Raw genomic sequence first — 21,647 nt, 5'->3', positions numbered from 1 at the left:
GCCTGTCAAAAAAAAAAAAAAAAAAAAAAAAAAAAAGTGCTGTTTGGGACAACTGTGTCACAAACTGGAATGCCAGTGTTCCAGTCCTATCTCTGCTGCTGATTCTAACATCCTGCTAACAAACACCTTGGAAGGCAGTATGTGATGTGTCAAGCAGTTGGATACCTGCTACTCATATGGAGACCTGGGTAGGGTTCTTAAGATCCCTGCATTGAGCTGGCCCAGCCCCAACTGTTCTTGCAAGTATTTGAGGAGAGAGCCAGAAGAAGGAAGATCTCTGTTTTCTTTCTCTTTCCTTCTCTCTCTCTCTCCCTCTCACCACTTTCTGCTTTTCAAATAAAATGAATAAAAATTTTTAAGTTACTAATAAATGTTACCTGTTATAATAATAATAATAGCAGCAGTTACTATTAAATATATCTTTAGTTGGGAATTCATTATCTACTGGTATAACTTTCACAACTATCTCTAGGAATGCTTCCAGGCATACAATTCCAATTCCACAGGTTATCACTTTGGATATAACTTTAACTCAGCTACTTGGAAAGATCATTAGGGAAATATTTGCAAGCATACCTATATATCCTAGAACCTCAGTTTCAGAACTCTGAATAGTGAACCCCATACTTATTTAAAAGAAAAATTTTCTGTTCTAAAAAGGAAGCAAACATTTCAAAATTGTTTCATAGCATCAGCTACCTTTCATTAATATTTAACTCAGTTTTACAACATGTGCCTAAGCTAGAGATACAAGAGATTGTGAAATGATGCTGTATCCTAACCTTATAGAGGGTTGTTGAAAAAATATGCAATAGGACAATGCATAGAAAAATCATATCTGATGGTATCACTTCCACAGTTATATAAGACCAGGAAAGATGGGGCCAGCGCCATGGCTCACTTGGTCAATCCTCCACCTGTGGTGCTGGCATCCCATACGGGTGCTGGGTTCTAGTCCTGGTTGCTCCTCTTCCAGTGTAACTCTCTGCTGTGGCCCGGGAGGGCAATGGAGGATGGCCCAAGTGCTTGGGCCCCTGCACCCGCATGGGAGACCAGGAATAAGCACCTGGCTCCTGGCTTCAGATCGGTGCAGCTATTTGGGGAGTGAACCAATGGAAGGAAGACCTCTCTCTCTCTCTCTCTCTCTCTATAACTCTACCTGTCAAATAAAAAATAAAGGACCAGGAAAGAGAGAACAGTATAGAAGTCTTATGAATAGAGATTTGCTGCATAGATTTTGGAGTGAACCAGAGGATGAATTATGTCTTTGTCTGTCTCTCGCTCTTTCAAATAAATAAGTAAATAAATAAAAATTATAAGAATGTTTATTGACAAGAAAAGGAATTTATAAAACATTAAACTGAAAGGCATATTATAAAATACATAAACAATATAATCCTCAACTGATGATTTTATGAAATCATATGTGTTCATTTATAAAATACTTACATGTAAAAGTGTACAAATCTAAATGAAAATATTATCATTAATTATGTCTGGGTGGTAGGATTTATGGATCATTCTATTATTAGCATTTTCTAATTTTTCTTTATCTAATTTAAAAGACATGGAAATGCAATCTGATATTGCATTGATGAGCATCATAAGGTACAAAAATGCTGAAGAAAACACTAAAGGATGGGTGTATCCAACAGGCTTCCCGACAGAAATGAGTATGAAAGTGCTCGAAAATCTGCAGAGGGCCTATGTAGTCACTTGGGTTGGAATACGGTCAACTATAAAGGGACTTTGGAATTATAAAAAGGTGGGAGATAGGTTGGTTTGAAGCAAGGAACTAAAAGGTACTTATAAAATCGAGGTAAGTAACTGAGACTGGCAGAGAGCTTTGGACAGAGAAAGAAAACACAGAGGTGACAAGGAAACTGAGTAAGTCCACTGAAACATCTCTGCCTATCTCTTCACTCAAACTGATAGGCATAAAGGGGGGTTGATGTATCTTTGTGGGTTCTATGCTGTGTTTTATTCTCTAGGCTGGAAAGATGAAAGCAATTCTTTAATTTATGTTGAGTCAGGTAGATGAATGAGGGATAATGAAACCATGAAAGGAATGAAATAGGAGATGAATGAAAAAGTCAATCAAGTGCTATAGCACAGGTAAAAGGCATTCCAAGGGAAATATACAAAGAGCTAATGCTAAAAAGGGTGGCATAGGATGTTCCAATGTATGCAATTCCATGAACACTAATCAACACGGAGCAGGCAATCCCCACTGTGAGCATTTGATGGTAATGTGGTTGCCATAAGACTACCTGGCAAGGTAGAAACATGGTAGCAGTTGGTGTTGTAGATATATTTTAGTCATGGTGCCTCTTTTTGGTAAAAAAAAAAAAATGGGAAAATCAGTAACTTTCACTAGGCTAGCAGTTTTATTTGTGAAAGGCTGTATTAGTACATGCTTCCATGGAAACGATTCAGTATTATGTTTTATATATGCTGTCAGGTATTCTTAAAGATGGCTGCTATCTTCACTCTGTTAAAAGTACAAGATGAGGAGAAAGGAATCATATAAAATAATTTTCCCAATTTTTATTTTAAATTATCTAATTTCTTATTAGGTGAAGTATGAAGCCATTTTATTGTAATGCAAATTTCAAATATGTTGTCTCAAAACTAAAAGGAAAAAAAGAACAGGAAAAGGAAGAGGGGTGGAAAAGAGAGGGGGAGGGAGGGAGGAAGGGAATATCATTATGTTCTTAGAATTGTATATACAAAGCACATTGAATCTATTAAAAAACTAATTAGAATTTAAATTAAAAAATTTTAAAAGAAATTACCTAATTGGAAATCAAAGTGATCAACTTTTCTCCTTTTGCTATCATTTTGCCCTTTGGTTCTCACAAGATTTCCTACATTTTATGCATTTCTTGTGTTTAAAAATAACTACAAGTGTTCTAACTTTTAGAAAAAGGACAACTGGTGGTAAATTCCTCACCAACTGCCAAGAAAAAGAAATATGATAAATCAATAGGTGGCATCTATGAAATGAGTCTAGTTCTGTTTTCCCTTTTCCTGTTATCATTCGTAGGATCATTGTCTTCACCTGGATAATCAGTTATTCTCCCCAAGCATTTTAGCTGTTTACAATTTTGGTCATTTTGGTATAAATCGAGCAGCATTTGTTTCAAAGCAGAACTTCATCCTATAAAAATGCAACAGAGACAAGCTGTATCTTTATAAAGAAAGCCATTAATAATCTTATACTGTAAATGAAACTTACAGACTTCAGTCCAGAAACTAAATAACATATATAAAATGAGAAACTATTGAAAAATAAGTTAGAAGTCTTGTGTTATTCATAAAGTTTCTCAGAGAGACTAAAAAATTACAAGGATTAACAGTAAAGGAAATCATGAGATCACACATTTGTAGAAATATGGGACAATATATAGTTTAATAAATAGATGATTTAAAAATACAGTATAAGTCTGTACTTCTTTAACACTCAAGAAAATTCTTACTCTGGATACTCTACCCTGAACTCCCATCTCCTAACTTCTTGTTCTCGGCACTAACATTCTGAAATGCAATTCCTTTTTGAAAACTTTTTATAGGACTAGATTCTCTGCTTACAATAAGATAGAAAAATTTGGGTTCCAGAAATAAGATAATAGTTATATTTTATCAAGCTCTTGTCATGATCCAGGTAGCGTTCCAACCACTTCACAATAAGATCAATTGATTTTTACAGTAACCCCTAATTAGGGCATCAGCCATCATTTTACAATTGATTCTTAGGAACAAAGAGGGATTTAGTTAAGTTGGTCAAGGTCCCAGAGTTAGTGACTTACCAAACTGGGGATCAGAAAAAAGTCTGACCAATATGTGACCAAAGAAAATAGATTCACAAGATGTATAGTCTCATCCTCTGAACAACTGTTTCAGAGTTTATAAGGAGTCACTCCACGATTCACAGACAACAGAATTGGAATTTGTTGTATAAAATGAACTGTTTGGGATTAAAACATGTTTCCCTTTGAAATAGTAATCCCTTTGTAGTAAGATATTTCAGAAATGCATTTTTTCACTTTCCTATGAGCTTGCAAACTTTTTTTCAGTTGCATCTAGCAACTGAGAAGCTTAGGGTAAGGTTTTTGAGTGTTCACTCAGGAATCTGTTCTCTCACTGTGAAATGGGGATATTATTAGTAACTGACTAATGGGGTTCTGTAAACAGTAAAAGAGAGACTGAATCACATGCACTTAACACAGCAGTGACAACAGAGTCAACCCCTGCAGTTATAAGGCACAATTCTTGGAACTTTGTGTGGAATAATGTTTTAATATTCAAAGTGACCCTACAGGGGCTGGCACTGTAGCACAGTGGGTTAAAGCCCCGGCCTGCAGTGCTGGTGTCCCATATGGGAGATGGTTCGAGACCTGGCTGCTTTACTTCTGATGCAGTTCCCTGCTAATGTGCCTGGGAAAACAGCATAAGATGGCTCAAGTCCCTGGGCCCCTGCACCCATGTGGGAGACCTGAAAAAACTCCTGGCTCCTGCTGTAGATTGGCCCAGCTCCAGCCATTATGGCCATATTGGGAATGGGCCAGCAGATGGAAGACCTCCCTCTCTTTCACCCCTCCCCTTACCCTTCCTCCCTCCCTCGCTCTCTGTAACCCTGCCTTTCAAATAAATAAAAATAAATCTTTAAAAAGGCTGGTGCTGTGGCTCACTTGGTTAATCCTCTGCCTGCGGCCCTGGCATCCAATATGAGTGCCGGGTTCTAGCCCTGGTTGTTCCTCTTCCAGTCCAGCTCTCTGCTGTGGCCTGGGAAGGCAGTAGAGGATAACTTAAGTGCTTGGGTCCCTGCACCAGAATGGGAGACCAGAAGGAAGCACCTGGCTCCTGGCTTCGGATTGGCATAGTTCCAGCCGTGGTGGCCATTTGGGGGGCAAACCAATAGAAGGAGGACTTTCTCTCTCTCTCTCTCTCTGTCTCTCTCTCTCTCTCTCTCACTGTCTAGCTCTATATGTCAAATAAAAATCTTTAAAAAAAAAAAGTGACCCTGAAATGAAGATTCATGGATTAGGTCCATTTTACAGACCAAAAATAAAGGCAAAGCAAGGTTAACAAACATGTCTAAGATGCAGAGCTGGTAATCAGACCAGATTCCAACTGAAGATCATACTCCTAAACATGACCTTACACAGACTCTACCTTGCTACAGTAAGTGTTTTTAGATGTCAGCTCTCTAGGCAGTTTACCTGAGGCCTGCTGAGGAGAGGCCTTATGAATGTAATTACTGAATGACTAAGAAGTCAATCTGGTTTATAAAGTCCTCTCCACAACATCAGAAGACAGGAGTTTTGTTGTGGAAGCAGTCAATATCCCCTCTCACCAAGGCTGCCTGGGGGACAAGCTCTGCGAGTCGTACAGAGTGGAGCCATATAGTTGGAGTGGAGAATCCTGAACAATGATTCCATTTCCAGGTCTGAGCTCTTTTGCAAAGATTCTGCATAATCTTGATTGGGTCATTTAACTTGACTCAGCTTCAGTTTCTCCTCTGTACACCAAGGGTAACATGATAGGATAAAATTGAAAGAATCATTCCTACGCTGATTTCAGGATTCTATAAATGCATGGTCTGAATAAGTGTGTCCCTATTAAAATACCAGTGATATAATGCACTAATAGGTTATTCATATTATGCATACTTCCTATAAGGATGAAGGCAGTCATTACATCTACTTTCTTGATATACATGAATTACAAGAAAATGGTTTGGGGAAAAGATCTAAAAAAAGAGAATCTGAGGATATTAAAGACATTTTTTTAAAGAGTCAGGATTTTTTTTTTAAAAATTAATAGTGATTATTCCCCATATCTAGTTGTGCTGGTTTATTTGAAATAAATAAATTGTGGCTTGAAATGCTTTAAGCTTCCTGGAGAACAGAAATGAATGAGAACATGAGCATTTTTCTTAAAGAAAAGAAAACAAACATAAGTGGTCAACAAATTACCTACTTATCCAATTACTGATAAATAAATTTTGGTCATGGATGACTTTCCTTGGCATTCAGTTGTATTATTGGCCCGTTATAGTTTTCTGTTTACTGTTCTAACAAATTACCATAAATTTAAAGCCTTAAAACAGTACAATTTTTTTTTCCTAACCAACACTTCTGTAGCTAAAAAATACAACATCAAATTCACTAAACCCAAAACACTGGCAGAGCTCTGCTGCTTTATGGGGCTCTTTTCTCCCTGCTTTACCCAGAGGCTACCCATACTTCTTGTCTCACGACTCTTTCATTTTCAAAGTCTGCAGCATAGACAGCCTCTCCTTGAGCCTACTTACACCATCATTTCTCTTTCTCTGATTCTTTTAAGCTGTCTTCCTCTTCCATTTTTTTAAGACCCCTGTGTTTACATCAGGCCCACCAAATAATCTGGGACAGCCTTCCTATTTCATGGTCAGATAACCAGCAGCATTAAATTCATCTGCAACCTTAATTATCTTTTGCTCTATAGTATAACATATTCATGAGTTCCTCGATTAAGACACAGACATTGGGGGTCATGAGATGGCAGTATAACAACAGGATGATCTGAGTCAATTGGGGCAAAATAGATAGTTAAAAAGGAGAGACGATACATGCCAGAGATAGAGCCATGGGAAATTCAGTTCAGGAAGCTCAGGAGGCCAACACAGACTGGGTAGGTCCACACTGAAAGGGCAAATAAGTAAGGGAAGCAGTGGAGGCACAGCAGAGGTACAGATCCGGGTGGTTGGCACCAGACCCCAGTGTACCAGGTTAGACAGGAAATTGTGGGTCCACAGTGCTGCAGATAGCAGCAGGAGGGAGAACGTGGAGAACTGCTTTTGAAGTTCAATGTAGGAAAAAAGGGAAGATATAAAAAGCAACCAGGGAAGTCAGGCACTCACGTGCCGATCTCCAACCCCCTCTCACCCCTCACCCCCAAACCCTGGACCTCCAGTTGGCTGAGAGAACCCATCTCGTCTGTTTACATTTTCAAGTGTTAGCAGGGGACTGCCACCTTAGTCTCCCGAGAACATGCCCCTCAATTGCAGGAACCATCTCACCACACCCCCATCCAGGAAGTAGGACCACAACATTTGAGAAGAATTTCTTCCCCACCACACAAGCTGTAGGACAAGGAGAAGTCATAAATATCAAAAATTTTGAGCCTGCTCCACCCACCACTGAGAAGTGAGCTGGGTCCTAGTAGCTAAGGCTACATGCACTGAACCTTGTACCTGCCTCCACCATGATTGAGAAGCGAGCAGAGCTCCAGTAGGTGGTGCTCTGTGCTTCTACTTGCAACAAACACAAAGCAGCTCATAACAGAGGGAAAACTCACAAGAAAATCTCCACACACACACAAAAAGAAAAAATACACAAACGCTGAAAAACAAAAGAAAAACCCTAAATAGGAATAAGCAAGACACTACAACTCTTCAATAGAAGAAGGTGAAGATCAAGAGATCAAGGACGCGCCAGAAATGGGATTCAGAAAAATTAATAGATTACTTAGAAGCAATCAGAAGCTAATTCATGATCTAAATGAAAAGTGCTCCCAATAAATTGAGATATTAAAGAGAAGTCAGAATGAAATACTAGAAATGAAGAATTCAACAGATCAAATAAAAAACATACTAGAAAGCCTTAACAACAGAATAGGTGAGACAGAAGAAAGAATGTCAAACCAGAAGAAAAATTTCTGGAAATATTACAGTCAGACTGAAAGAAGGAAGAAAAAATTAGAAAACTAAAAAATATGCTTGGAAATCAACAAGATACTATCAAGCAACCCAACGTGCGGATCATAGGAGTTCCAGAAGGTGTGGGAAAAGAGGAAGGATTAGAAGGCCTTCTTAATGAAATAATAACAGAAACCTTCCCCAATCTGGAGAAAGAAAGAGACTTCCAAGTCCAAGAAATACACAGAACTCCCAATAGACACAAACATCCAAGATGTTCACAACACAGTTCAGTAAAGTTCCCCATAGTAAAATATAAAGTAAAGATATTAAAATGTGCATGAAACAAATCACATTCAGAGGAAACCCAATTAAACTTACTCTGGACTTCTCATCAGAAACCCCACAGGCAAGAAGAGAATGGTGAGATATATTCCAAGTCTTAAGAGGAAAAAAAAACTGTCAACCCAGAATACTGTACCCTGCAAAGCTCTCATTTATGAATGAAGGAGAAATAAAGATCTCCCGTAACAAATAGAAATTGAAAGAATTTGTTACTACTTGCTTAGCCCTACAAAAGATATTAAAGGATCTGTTACACACAGAAAGACATGTGACATATCACATGAACAAACTGAAGAAAAAAATATATGATCATCTCAATAGATGCAGAGAGGCATTTGATAAAACACAACACCCTTTCATGATGAAAACTCTAAGCAAATTGGGTATGGTAGGAACATTCCTCAACACAATCAAGGCAATTTATGACAAACCCACAGCCAGCATCTGATTGAATGGTGAAAAATTGGAAGCATTCCCACTGAGATCCAGAATCTGACAAGGATGCCCATTCTTACCATTGCTATTCAATATAGTCCTGTAAGTTTTAGCAGGAGCCATTAGGCAAGAAAGAGAAATCAAAGGGATTCAAATCAGGAAAGAGGAAGCCAAACTATCCCTATTTGCAGATGACATGATTCTACACATAGGGGATCCAAAGACTCCACCAAAAGACTACTGGAACTCATAGAAGAGTTTCATAAAGTAGCAGAACATAAAATCAATACACAAAAATCAACAAGCTTTGTATACACAGACAATGTCATGGCTGAGAAAGAACTTCTAAGATAGATCCCATTCACCATAGCTACTGAAAATTCAAATGCCCTGAAATCAATTTAACCAAAGAAGTCAAAGATCTCTACAATGAGAATTATAAAACATTAAAGAAATAGAAGATAGAAAAAAATGAAAAAAGTTTCCACGTTCATGGATTAGAAGAATCAATATCATCAAAATGTCCATTCTTTCAAGAGCAATTTACAGGCAATACCAATCAAAATACCAAAGGCATTCTTCTCAGATCTAAAAAAAAAATGATTCTGGAAATTTACCCAAGGGAAATGAAATCAGCAAATAAAAGAGTTATCTGTACCCCCTTGTTTACTGCAGCTCAAATCACAATAGCTAAGACATGGAATCAATCTACATGCCTATCAACTGAAGACTGGATAAAGAAATAATGGGATATGTACTCTATGTAATACTACACAGCAGTAAAAATAAAATGCAATCTGGTCATTTGCCACAAAAGGGATGAATCTAGAAAACATTATACCTAGTGAAATAAGCCAGTCCGAAAGGGACAAATACCATATGTTCTCCCTATCTGTGATAATTAACAGAATACCTAAAAGGAAACCTGTCAAATTGAAACTGACACTTTGAGAAGCAATGACTTGAACAGCCTTGGTTTTGAGTGTTGAGGGCAAGTTTTGCTTCTTTTCCTTCTTAATACCATTGGTTGAACTCTTTACCTAACATAGAATTAATCATAAGTATGTAAAGTCAATGGAAAATAGATCCAGGGGCCAGTGCTGTGGTGTAGCAGTTTAAGCCACTACCAGCAGTTTCAGCATCCCAAATGGACACCAGTTCGAAACCCAGCTGCTCCACTTCTGATCAGTTCTCTGTTATGGCCTGGGAAAGCAGTGGAAGATGGCCCAAGTCCTTGGATCATTGCACCCAAGTTGGAGACCCTGAGGAAGCTCCTGGCTCCTGGCTTCAGATCAGTGCAGCTCCAGCCATTCAGCCATCTGAGGAGTGAACAAGAAGATGGAAGACCCTCTCTCTCTCTGTCTCTCTGCTTCTGCCTCACTGTAATTCTGTCTTTCAAGTAAAATAAAATAAATCTTTTTAAAAAAAACAAAAACAAAAACAAAATATATCCCAGTAAAAAATAAGAGTGGGAATAAGAGAGGGAGGAGGTAGTTTGTAACAGAAAAGCTGTATCGTTCTGCATACATTCCTACAGACTTACTTCTAAGAGCAAAGCTAAAAGCTAGCCATGGGACTCTAAATCCCATTAAGCTTGGTGGTAATAATGCCACTTTAAGTGTTAAAGTGATCATATTAAGTTTTAAATTGGTCATATAGGTAGAGTTAAGTGTTAAAGGGATCATATAAATAAAATCAAGTCTGGGCCAGTGCTGTGGCTCACTAGGCTAATCCTCTGCCTGTGGTGCCAGTACTCCAGGTTCTAGTCCCGGCTGGGGTGCCAGTTCTGTCAGGGTTGCTCCTCTTCCAGTCCAGCTCTCTGCTGTGGCCCAGGAGGGCAGTGGAGGATGGCCCAAGTGCTTGGGCCCTTGCACCTGCGTGGGAGACCAGGAATAAGCACCTGGCTCCTGGCTTTGGATCAGTACAGTGCACCAGCCATGGCAGCCATTTGGGGGGTGAACCAATGGAAGGAAGACCTTTCTCTCTCTCTCTCTCTCTCTCTCTCTCTCTCTCTCTCTCTCATTGTCTAACTCTGCCTGTCAAATAAATAAATAAATAAATAAAGTCTGGTAATAACAACAGATAGAATTAAAAAGGAGAAAATGTTCCAGCATGCAAAGCAGTTCACACAGCAAACTTATACAATGACAATTGCTCTAAATAGCACTCTGACCTCATAATCAGCCCTTAAGACATTCTAGTCTGGCTGAAAAACTCATGAGAGCATTTTTAGGCATGAAAATTCAAGATACTGTGGCAAAAATATTGTCCTACATGAAGTATCTCTGTGAGTGAGACCCCAGTGGAAAGAAAGGGCCATCAAAGAAGGATGTACTTTTCTCTGAAGGGAGGAGAGAATTTCCACTTTGCTTATGGCCTTGACTAAATTCTGATGGAAATTGTGGACTCAAAAAATTGCATAGCCTAGACAGCTCATGTCAAGGGCCTCAGGAGGTTACTGATTGTCATACATAAGAGTGTCCATTATTAAATTAACAAGAGTATTCACTGTGCACTTACTCCCCATACAGGAACTCTGACCTTATAGAGCTGTACTATGAGAATTAATTGTAAATCTTATTCTCATTTTTTATATTGTGTGTGTGTGTATGTGCAAATCATTGAAATCATTACTTAGTTTGGAGTTGGTCTTCTGTATATAAAGTTAATTGAAAATGAAAAAAAGGCATAAACATGTTGAGGGGGGCATTATTCTGCCTATCATGGATTCTTCCCTCTTTCTGTGACCTTCAGATAGATATAACTTAGGGAACACACGCACATGCTGGAAGAATTGAAAAATAAATGTATTCCCATCTTCGTGTTTCTTCACTTCCTTTAAATCACAGGATATATAGGATTCTAAAATCAAATGGGAATCAAGTTTACATTAGTTCTAACTGCCTATTGGCTTGCTCACTGGCTCTCTTCCATTTGCAGACATCTGACAAGATGTTCTTTCATTTCTTTTCCCAATAAATGAATCACTTTGGTATGTTTTGTAACTCTTAGGACATAATGATGTCGTCCAATCCAACATCCTACCCTGGATGGAGTGAAACCATATGCACTCCTTACCCACCAAGCAGCTGTACAGTTCCTGGTTCTCCACAACCTCAAGGTTTAATTAACCTAGGTAACCAAACTCAGGGAGGTCAGCTTCCATTCATCACAGCTCCTGGAATCTTGGCTACCCATCAGCTGGGTCAAGAAAATATGCAGGTGATAAACTCAGCCATAGGAAAATATGCAATAAAGTTTAAAGAAGAAGCAAAGGCTCTAGGGGTAAGTATATTTTAATGGGATTTTAATTTTGAATTTTCAAGGTTTTCTTATATCTATAAAAATAATATGTAGAGAGAATATCCTCAAATTATTTTAAAAAATTCTGAACATTATTTTGAAAAGTGCATTCCTTTCAGAAAGAAATAATTAGTCTGGATAAAGACTTTATCCTGATAAAGTTCATTTATTTTAGATTCATGCAAGAATGTAACAGGTGACACAGGACTCTCCCTAGCAGGAAGATTAGCAATAATGACATGACAGAGAAGTGTCACCATTTCTAGCTTTATCTCCCTTCTACAAAGAACTTTTCAGATAATCTCAACCCTCTCTCTGGATTGCGTACAAACTCGGTATTTGAATACAGATGTACTTATAGTAAACTAAACATCAATGGCTACCTAAAAAGGGAAGAAACTCTAAATGGGATGCTTGAGGAAGGCCGACTGAACAAATGTGCTGCTCTCAACAGCACCCTTGGAAATGCTTATGACAACTGTCGCTTTACTCCTACAAGGAGTGCTTTGAACTAAATGCCCACAATCTTGTTTCCATAGGGATTGTAAAACATGATCTACTTGGTGAAAATTCACCTTGTATAGGTGGAATTATTAGTACTTTCCATTAACACAGTTCACAACACAATTCCACCAAATTTTGTCTCTCCCTGTGTGAAATTCCAACATCTTTGTTAAAACATGCAACAGATGAGTTTCCATTGTGCTCCCCAAATTCTCTAGCCATCTTACTATCTATTTCAACTCTTAAGGGTTTAGGAAAGTAAAAATGAGCATTAGTACCCTTCCAATAGCCAATCTAAGCCACGGAGGTGGTTCCTCAGCTCTTCCTCCAGCAGACAGAAGAAAATCTCTTCTACGAGCAAAGGGACAAATTGGCTTTACAAACACAGGTGTTTGTAATATTATAGAACAGAAAACAGTCAGAACTGCAGGAGGTAACAACCTAGTGGGGGAAATCAGGTTATGCTCATAATAAAATACACAGTGCCATACAAGGTGATAAGTGATAGGAAGAGAACAACAAAGTGTCAGAGATAAGAAGTACAAGGCAATGAGTGGGTAGCAATTTCAAGTTGGTCAGTATGAGCTTTCCTTACCATGTGACAGTTGAGAAAAGACATTAAGAGTAAGCCATGCCAATCAGAATGAGAGAGAACCACTATTGTGAAGGTCTCTAGATGACAATGTTGTGATGTACTGAAAGAACAGGAAGAGATCAATAAAGTACAGCAGAATAAGCAAGGAATACAATAATTGAAAGGAGGGCAGAGAAGTGGTAGGGGTCAGATCCTACGTGGAGAACAGATAGCTTTGGCTCTTATTGAGTAGAATGAAGAACTGGGCTGTATGAATGGCTAAAAGAGAATTATTATACTTCTAAAACAAAAGTGAGATGTGTATTTTTGAATGTACAACAATAATTTTACAGAGAAAAAGATTCAAGGCTTTTCTTAGTCTCAAAGAGTTTCATTATTAAAAAAATTAATCTCCCAGAATTAGGTTTTTTTTTCAAATTTTAATTCAATTTAAATATATGTAGTGACTATATACTGAAGAAATAAACAGTTTTTGAAATCTTTCTGGGGAGATAAACTTGGGAAGAAGTGAAATATAAATCTATAATTGACTTTTGAGCCAATCTAGCAGCTGCTATATATTTCCTAGAACTTTATGTTTATCCAGGATGAAGGAAGGTACAATAACAGTTACAAAGAAGTAAAAGTGTAACCTTCATCTCTGAAAATGCCTCACTTGGCAGGAAAAAAAAGATTGCATACCAGCAGTTTTTTTTTTTTTTTAAAAGAACAATACAAATGAGTAAAAAAATCAAATTTCATCACTCTAAGATGCAACCAAAAATCAGAAAGAGAAAAAAAAGATTGATTTGTCGTAATCTAGTTGATTTCAGGGAAGGGGTGGAGCTGAGCTAAGCTGAGCACAAGGGGCCCAGTACTGAATAGTTATGACATGAACTCGTGAGTTAATTTGTAGTAGTCAACTCCCAGGTCTGCCCCTCAGTAATCACAGGACAGACAAGCAATTCTGTTCTGCTTTTGTCTCCACCCAGTTGCTGGAAGGATCACATGCAACAAAAAATGTAAAGTGTTTAGAACATTAACATCCACTAAATTATTTTATCTTCCCTGATTTCTTTACCAGGTTACTCAGGCAAAGAAGTGATCCATTTGAAGAAGACAGCCACTGAAATCACAGTAAAAGAATTTTTTCCTAAGAGTTTTCTATAAACTCTCAGGGGTGACTCACACATGCTTAAGAAGCTCATTTTCTGAAGAATTCTCCTGGAGCCCTCCCAGCCAAATCCCTCCAAATACTTCTAATAGGGCCTTACATGGAGGCCCTTGTCCCTTGGTTGTCCTAGTGTATGTTAAAATCCTCATGGCCCGCTCCCTGCTTTAGATGTTCATGGTTGCAGGCAAAGCTAACAATAAATAAGCAAGAGCAGCAACAATAGTAATGTTTCACAGCTCTGATAATGAAGAAGCAATTTTTAAAATTCTCGTTTTCTTTTTCCAGGCAATCCAGGTCGTGATTGGAATTATGCACATTGGTTTTGGGATCATTCTGGGTTTACTGAGTTACTCTACTGACAACTATTTGGGTTTTGCCTCTACTGCTTTCCTTGGTGGTTACCCATTCTGGGGTGGACTCTGTGTGAGTAGATTGTTTAAACACCTGTCCTTCTCAGTTTACAAATTATAGATATCTCCGATCTATCCAAAGCCCATTTGTTGAGAAGCTCTGCTTCTGAGGACTGGGAAGTTCAGAGAAATAACAGGTTGGATTGAGCATAAAGAGGAACAACTTTTTCTCTCTATTGTTAACTTGGAGGGTAACCTCATGTTAGTGGCAGTAACCCAACTATTTGCATAGAAAGAACTCATTCTAGTGTATGCTTTCTTTATTTTGATGATTCCAAAGCTTACAGTGAAGGTTGTTAAGCTTTAAAAGTTCACTATGATCAAGTAATCACCAAGTCAAAGTTTTATTTCCTCATTATATTTTAGACAGAAGTATATGTGTTAGGAGGAAAGCAGCTAAAGATGGTGACTGGAAACATGACTAAAAACACGTAGAAGTTGACATTTGGCCTAGTAGTCAAGATGCCAGTTAAGATGTCTGCATCCCATACTGGAGTGATCCAGGTCCAGTTCCTGCCATAGCTTCTGACTAGCTTCCTGTGAATGCAGACTCTGGGAGGTAGCAGTGACAACGTAAGTAGTTAAGTCCCTGCAACCTGAGAGACCTGGATTGGTTTCCCAGCTCCTGGCATTGGTCTGGCCCAGCCCTAGCTGTTATAGACATTTGAGGAGTGAATCAGTAGATGGGGTCATGCACACACATACACACACACACACAGCTTCTCAAAAAAAATTTGAAAAATTTTAAATATATGCAGTCAATAATTAGAAGATATTAAGCAGGAAGCTCAAGAATTATCAAAACAAGGAAATCTTTAAATGCAAGAAACTAAGGAGGGTAGGTGTGAAAGGACTTCAAGAACTCCCTCAGAATTACTCTACATAACTAAGAAATATAAGAGGAAACAGAAAGATACCATAAATAGACAAAACTTCCTTTAAAGAGAACAGAACCCATCATTTCAAAAATAATTTTGTCTTATTTCTACAGTTCATTATTTCTGGCTCTCTGGCCATATCAGCATCCAAGGAGTTTTCCCCTTGTCTGGTATGTTAAAGTGTCTCTACTTATCTAACCTGTTTAAATATTATTTTAATTTGCTTGGGGGAGGGGAGTGTATATTGAAAAGGTAGATTTAAAATGCAAATTGGAGCACCTTCCCCAAAATCTCTGTGCTTGCTTCCCTGTTATGTATGCTGGGGTAGGGGAGCAGTCCACCAAATTAGACACTCAGAATAGACCACACCCCACATCTTGACTCAAACAAAAGTGGGAAATAGTAAAAGTAAGGGTTGTTTAAACTTTAAGCAGTAGGCTCCCTGGTTCAGTCAGGTCACATGGCATCTGGGGAAACTCAATGAAGAATCCAGGAACCAGGAAACACTTTTGTAACTGCAGTTACAAAGTCTCCTGTGTTCATTTGCCACTTCTCAGCTCTGCCCTGTATTTTTACGTGTGTAAGTGTGTGTGTGTGTGTATCTCTTGTTCTTATTCAGGTTGGATTTTTGTTTTACATAATTCTTCAAGTCCCTTTTAAAAGCACCTAGCTTGGAACATTAGAGGAGCTTATAAAAATAATCACTGAGATGGGGCTTTCAATTCTGTCAGTCACAGCACTGTACCCATTGCAGTTTCCTGGTCTACTTAGGAGCCAAAAGAAAGAAAACAATTTTCCAAGAACTGAAGCCAACTAGAGCAGGGGTGGTTTCAAGATTCTATGTATTATCACACAAGATGAAAGAAAGGGAAAATCGAAACATGGGATCACATTGCTCTTCTAAAGAAAACAAAAACAGTAAAGTTAAATTGAAAGCAGCCTGATCCTGATTAACCACCCCACTGTAATCCAAAGACAAAAATAAATCTCCTTCCTCGGCCTCCTTTAGGGGGTCTTCCCTCTAACTGAAATTGTATAAGTATGGACCATGTCCTTTTGGAGAAGAAAACCACAGGATCTTTTCTGTGGCAATTTTTCTAACAACCTTAACATTCTAAAATATTCTAACTGTGCCACTCCTAGCAAGTCAGTTGTGAGCTGTGTCTCACAATTATTCTGCTGTATGTCATAACATTATTGTAGACACTATGGAAAGTTTTATACTCTGCTAATGCACCTGTACCTAGAAAGCCTACAGCTTTTATTTCTAAATTTGGGATTCTTTACCTAGTTCCTAGAGAGACTTCAGGGTTTTTGTTAATTCCTACATTCATCAACAAAATTTTTTGTGTACATATTTCTCCATCTATAAAATCACAGCTGATTTTATACCATACTATAAGAGTTAAATGAGACAATTTATGCAATAATTTAGAATACTGTCTTATACAGAAAAAATGATCATTAAAAGTTTATTTGTTCTTTTGTTTTATTTCAAAAGATAGTTGTTACCACGCATGAGACTCTGGGATAATCATAATTGATGAGTTTCTACTTTATATTATTACATTTTCTGACATCTTTTTAGTAGTGCCCTACATTTCAGCTACACATGGAGTGATTTTCATGGAAATACAAAAGCAGATACTCAGTATATCATGGAAATACTCAGAAAAAGTTCAAAACCCATTTCCAGATTTCAAAGATTAAGATTTATCATGTTTGATTTATCTTTATTTAATTTTCTTTGTCCTCTATGTAACTTATTTTTCCTGTTGTCTCCATTAGCTGAAAAGCAGCCTGGGAATGAATATTGTTAGTTCTATCTTTGCCATCATTGGAGTGATTCTGCTGCTAGTGGACATGAGCATCAATGGTATATATCTACAAAATTATGGGTCAGTGGTAAGTATCCCCTAGTCTACTAGATACCTGCTCTCGTTCACTCCCATTGAGGTCCGATTTACCTTGCATTACTGTATAGAAACCACAGTGGGGATTAAAAAAAAAAAAGCCTCTTTCTATTCCACTCCTACTTCTAGTCATGTGATCTCCAGAACTACACAATAAAGTGGGAAAGTTATGTCTACGGATGGACTAAGGCAGAAAGTGCATCCCTTATTAGTCTATTTCCCTGTTAACCACATGAACAGTGGGGAAGGGTTTGAACATGAAGTAAGACTCCTAAAAGTACCCAGAATTTATCTTCCCATAAGTTGAATTCCAAAAAAGAAGATAAATTATTCAGTGGTTTTAAAAAGTGAGAATGGGTATAAGGAAAATGGAAGTGACAAGGACATCTGATTCTACTGGAGAAATTCAAAAGAATTAAACAACTGAAAAAAGTGGCTCATGCCTCTGAATGTGATAGAAATAGAATCATCCATTTATGATCATGGTGGAAAGCCAAAAATGGATTCTTATCTCAGAAGGAAATGGGTGGTCTCTGGACCAGCATGTTTAAGGAATGGAGGAACACAGTTCAGAGTGAGGCTGGGCTAGAGTTGCCATCTTGCCTTGACACCATGGTAAGGACTTTTGTCTTCATTCTCAGAAAAATGGAAAGTCACATAAGAGGATTTTAGTGGATTTGTTTTTCAGTTTTTCATTTTTTTCCATTTACAAACTGCAGCACTTATTAAATTGCTGTGTCAAGTAACCACAATAACACTTCCCTTGCCAGTTCATTCAGCCCTATTGAGTAGTCTATTGCCCTGGGTATTGGTATGTCTTTTAAAGTCTTAAAAAGTCAGGCTTCTCAACTAAAGCGTTCTGGAGTCATCACTCCAGCCACCAGTATGATCTGAAAGCTGTCTAAGCAATGCTAGCTAAGTCTCTGCAATGCTACCTGAGAATGCGTTCTTTGAAGTATGAATAGCCTGATGTGGTGGGCACAGGCCTTTTCCTCTGGGAAACTCTGAGATTATCCTTGCTTGTTAAGACAAATAAGAGAAGTGCAATGATCACTGTGTGGTTTTGAAAGGACTACTCTTTTTTGCCTTGTAGAGAAAACTTATAAGTAGGCAATAACAGATGAGGAGATGTCTAAGTCCATTTTCTCTGCTATATATGCACACCTGAGGCTGAGGACTTTACTTAAAAGGAAGTTTGTGTAGCTCACAATTTTGGAGTTTTAATAGCACATTGCCTCTGGCAATGTCTTCTAGCAGGGACTTATGTCAGATAGTATCATATAATGGGACCATGTACAAGAGAAGGGGATAAGGGGAAGAGGATGACGGGAGGGAGGGAAGGAGGGAAGGAAGGAGAAAGAGTAATCTGGTGTCACTCACATGACAAGAGGGGAAGTAAGAAACTGAGAAGAGGCCACGCTCATTCTAACAACCTGCTCTCGTGGGAACTACTTTAATCCTGGGAGACCTACCCCACTCTTTGAGACCAGCATTAATCCCTGCACAAGCATGGTCATGAACTCATCACCTATCATGAGGCCACACTTCTTATAGGTCCCATTTTTCTTCAACACCAGTACATTGGGAACCAAGTTTCTAGTGCATGAATCTTTGGGGAACAAACCACATCCAAGCCACAGCAGTGACCTCTTTGTGAGTAAGATGGATTGAAGCAAGAACACAAAGTTCCTCTTCTGCAATGTCAAATGAAAAGAACAAAATGACTCAATCAGTAGTTTATGAACTGGCATCCAAGTAAAGAAACAGACAATTCTGGTGTGATTCGGTGTGACAGAAAAAAAGCACAGCTCTAAGCCCTGGCTATACACCACAGAAATAGAACTTAGGGCAGAGGGAAGCAAAAAAAAAAAAAAAATACTGAGAAATCCTACTAACGTTCTCCAATCTGGCATTAATACTGAGGTGGGAACCAATGTCCTAAGAAAGATAAAGCAAATGCTACAGGGTAGAAGCTCTTACATAGCAAAGACCTCAAGAGAAGTAGGAATTGATCCCAGAGTTAACCTTCCAGTGTACTTTGCTGATATGGAGAACTGAACAAAAATCCACAGCGACAAAATATTCCTGTGGCCACAGAGCAAGCTTCCATACCAGGCAGTTACAAGACTCTCAGAAACAGAGAAAGCATAGTTTATGTTCCCTACCAAGAACTGTGCTCAGCACCAGCAAAAAGATCTTTCTCTATCTAACAAGTATACAATTAACATTCATAAAATTTACATAAAAATATTTAGTCCTCAAATCATAGACTGAAGGAAGACAAATGAGACCCGGATAATGTCAGTCAAGGAAATTCACATGCATTGTATCTGAACGTATCAAAAGACTGTACAGAGTTGCTCCACTTTAGAATAAGAAGTTGAGAATCCATGCAGGGGAACTAATAAAATACACTAGAATGACTAAAAGAAGAGAAGAAAGAAAAAAGGACAGGGGGGAGAAGACCTAAGATTCCTGCAGGTTAGTGGGTTGGCAGGAACATCCAAAGACCATTACTCATTTTGAGCAAAGGCACAACCCAACTAATTAGGACACAAGACACATTGGGTAATAAAATGGATCTAACATATGTACTTTCTTCATCAAAGTGTGCACTTGTTTGATTGAGTTCGTGAGTTACATAAATCAGAAACACACAGATTCTTCTTACTTACATGGTTTAAACTTTTGCTAACCTGAGAAGCCATATCTCCAAGTTTGGGATCAAATTCCTGCTCCATGGGCCAATGAAACCACTCTGAGGTTACAACATGACCAAAGTTTAGCATCTTGGTTTCCAGGTACTGTTATTAGGTTTTTCAATTGAATACAGAAACTTTTAAACCACAAAGAGTAATTTCCATGACAAGTATCAAGACACACCCTAGCACATTTGACATTTTTAATGACTCGGTAACATTTTTATAAAAACAAGGAGGCCATTACAAAGACAAAAATCAACTTCTTTCCAATCGACTTCTTTCCAATACTCTGAATGAAATATTCTACTTGCCAAATGGAAATCTTTTGAAGGGGTATTTTAAAGGAAATCTAAGCATTTGACAATTATGCAGATAATATTGTCAGGTGAATCTGAACAATAGCAAAATTTGATGGATCAATGAGTTTTTGAAGTATGTGTGAGGAAAAATCTCAGTATGTTTATTTCTGATTTTAGCTCTCTGGGAAAGGAATTTCAGCCATGCTGATGATCTTCTCTCTCTTGGAATTCTGTGTAACTTGTACCACAGCCCATTTTTCCAGCCAAACAATCACCATGAGCAACAAGGTGAGTTGGGCCTCTTCTCTGTAAAACAGTCAGAATATGCCCCAGAGAAATACAGACTTAGGGGTCTGATAGACGCCACTATAGGCTTACAAGAGGGCTCTTTGTCTTCGACTTTCTTAAGAGACCAGGGAAAACAGAATAGGATTGTAGTAATGGTATTGCTTGTTTTTATTTGTTCATTCCAGCCTGTCACGGTTATTCCAACTGTGTATACAGTCAACCCCATGACACCAGAGTCTTCCTCGGCTCCTTCCAGAACTAACGGCTATCCAGCTTACACCACTAACTATTAACAGAAGAGAGGTACCAGTCCATCATCCAATGTCAAGGAGCAAAACTGCTCTGGAGGAATCTCTTAGAAGCCAGCTTCTAATGTTCACAGTGATTGTTAACTTTTATAGAAAGATGCGTCCTTGAATTCATCACTAATGATAACTACTTCCTGTCACTGTCTCTTCCTACAAGCCTACACTGCACACTGGCAAAGTAAAGGGCCAAAAGACTGAAAAATGGCTTTACAACTCTCTGAAATTTAGAAATTTTCATGTTACCTTTTCCTCAATAACATAATGTCAATAAAATGTCATAAGGAACATAAGCCTTTTTGGTATATTTTAAACTTCATTTTTGCTTGATATGTTTTAGATCAGCCAATCTGACAAACTCTACAAAGCAGACTGATAAAAAATTTCTTTGATGATGATCTGCCGCGGATCCAAGTTATTAGAGTTCTTTTAATCACCCCCATTTCTGTTCAGAAAGCAAATGCTGAATTGCCCTTCTTAGAGACCACATTATTATATACATTAATCCCATCAAATATCTTGGATGTCTACAAAGCTTTGCTATTAATGGAGCATTTTCATATACATTAAACTCCTTTGCAACAGAGCAATTTCAAGACAATAATGATGCGTTAATGGTTTTTTTTATTTTGGTTTTAGCTTTTTGTTTTTGAAATAGGAGGAATGGACAAATTTAAAAAGCCAGTAGGGGAGGGGAATGGTGCTGTGCCATAAGCCTCTGCCTGTAGCACTGTCATCCCACTTGATTGCTGGTTCATATCCTGGCTGCTCCTCTTCCCATCCAGCTCTTTGTTATAGCCTAGAAAAGCAGTAAAAGATGGCCCAAGTGTTTGGGC

The 21,647-nt window shown here is 38.2% G+C and overlaps 1 protein-coding gene across 2 annotated transcripts; it reads left to right on the top strand.

The window, feature by feature from the left end:
* Positions 1-1,759: 1,759 nt before the first annotated feature.
* Positions 1,760-21,104, top strand: LOC100352384 (membrane-spanning 4-domains subfamily A member 12). 2 transcript variants are annotated; one of them, XM_002709013.5, is made up of 7 exons: positions 1,760-1,887; positions 11,474-11,746; positions 14,302-14,439; positions 15,418-15,474; positions 17,093-17,209; positions 20,396-20,506; positions 20,692-21,104. In XM_002709013.5, exons 2-7 carry the CDS (start codon positions 11,480-11,482, stop codon positions 20,797-20,799), a joined length of 798 nt encoding a protein of 265 aa, XP_002709059.2. In that variant the 5' UTR covers positions 1,760-1,887; positions 11,474-11,479; the 3' UTR covers positions 20,800-21,104. The 2 variants fall into 2 exon arrangements, with proteins under 2 accessions (XP_002709059.2, XP_089164436.1); XM_089308310.1 differs by having other exon boundaries at positions 1,801-1,819.
* The last annotated feature ends 543 nt before the right edge of the window (positions 21,105-21,647 follow it).

The sequence above is a fragment of the Oryctolagus cuniculus genome, chromosome 1, assembly GCF_051225735.1.
Source record: "Oryctolagus cuniculus isolate XC-2025 breed Fujian yellow rabbit chromosome 1, ASM5122573v1, whole genome shotgun sequence".
NCBI lineage: Eukaryota > Metazoa > Chordata > Mammalia > Lagomorpha > Leporidae > Oryctolagus > Oryctolagus cuniculus.
Note: the sequence above shows the minus strand (reverse complement) of the source record. Positions and strands in the feature narration are given on the sequence as shown.

Coding starts and splice junctions, on each gene's coding strand:
- LOC100352384 (XM_002709013.5), top strand. CDS start 11,480: ATGATGTCGTCCAATCCAACATCCTACCCTGGATGGAGTGAAACCATA. Junction 11,747..14,301: donor AAGAAGCAAAGGCTCTAGGG/GTAAGTATATTT, acceptor TTCTTTTTCCAG/GCAATCCAGGTCGTGATTGG. Junction 17,210..20,395: donor TACAAAATTATGGGTCAGTG/GTAAGTATCCCC, acceptor TTCTGATTTTAG/CTCTCTGGGAAAGGAATTTC.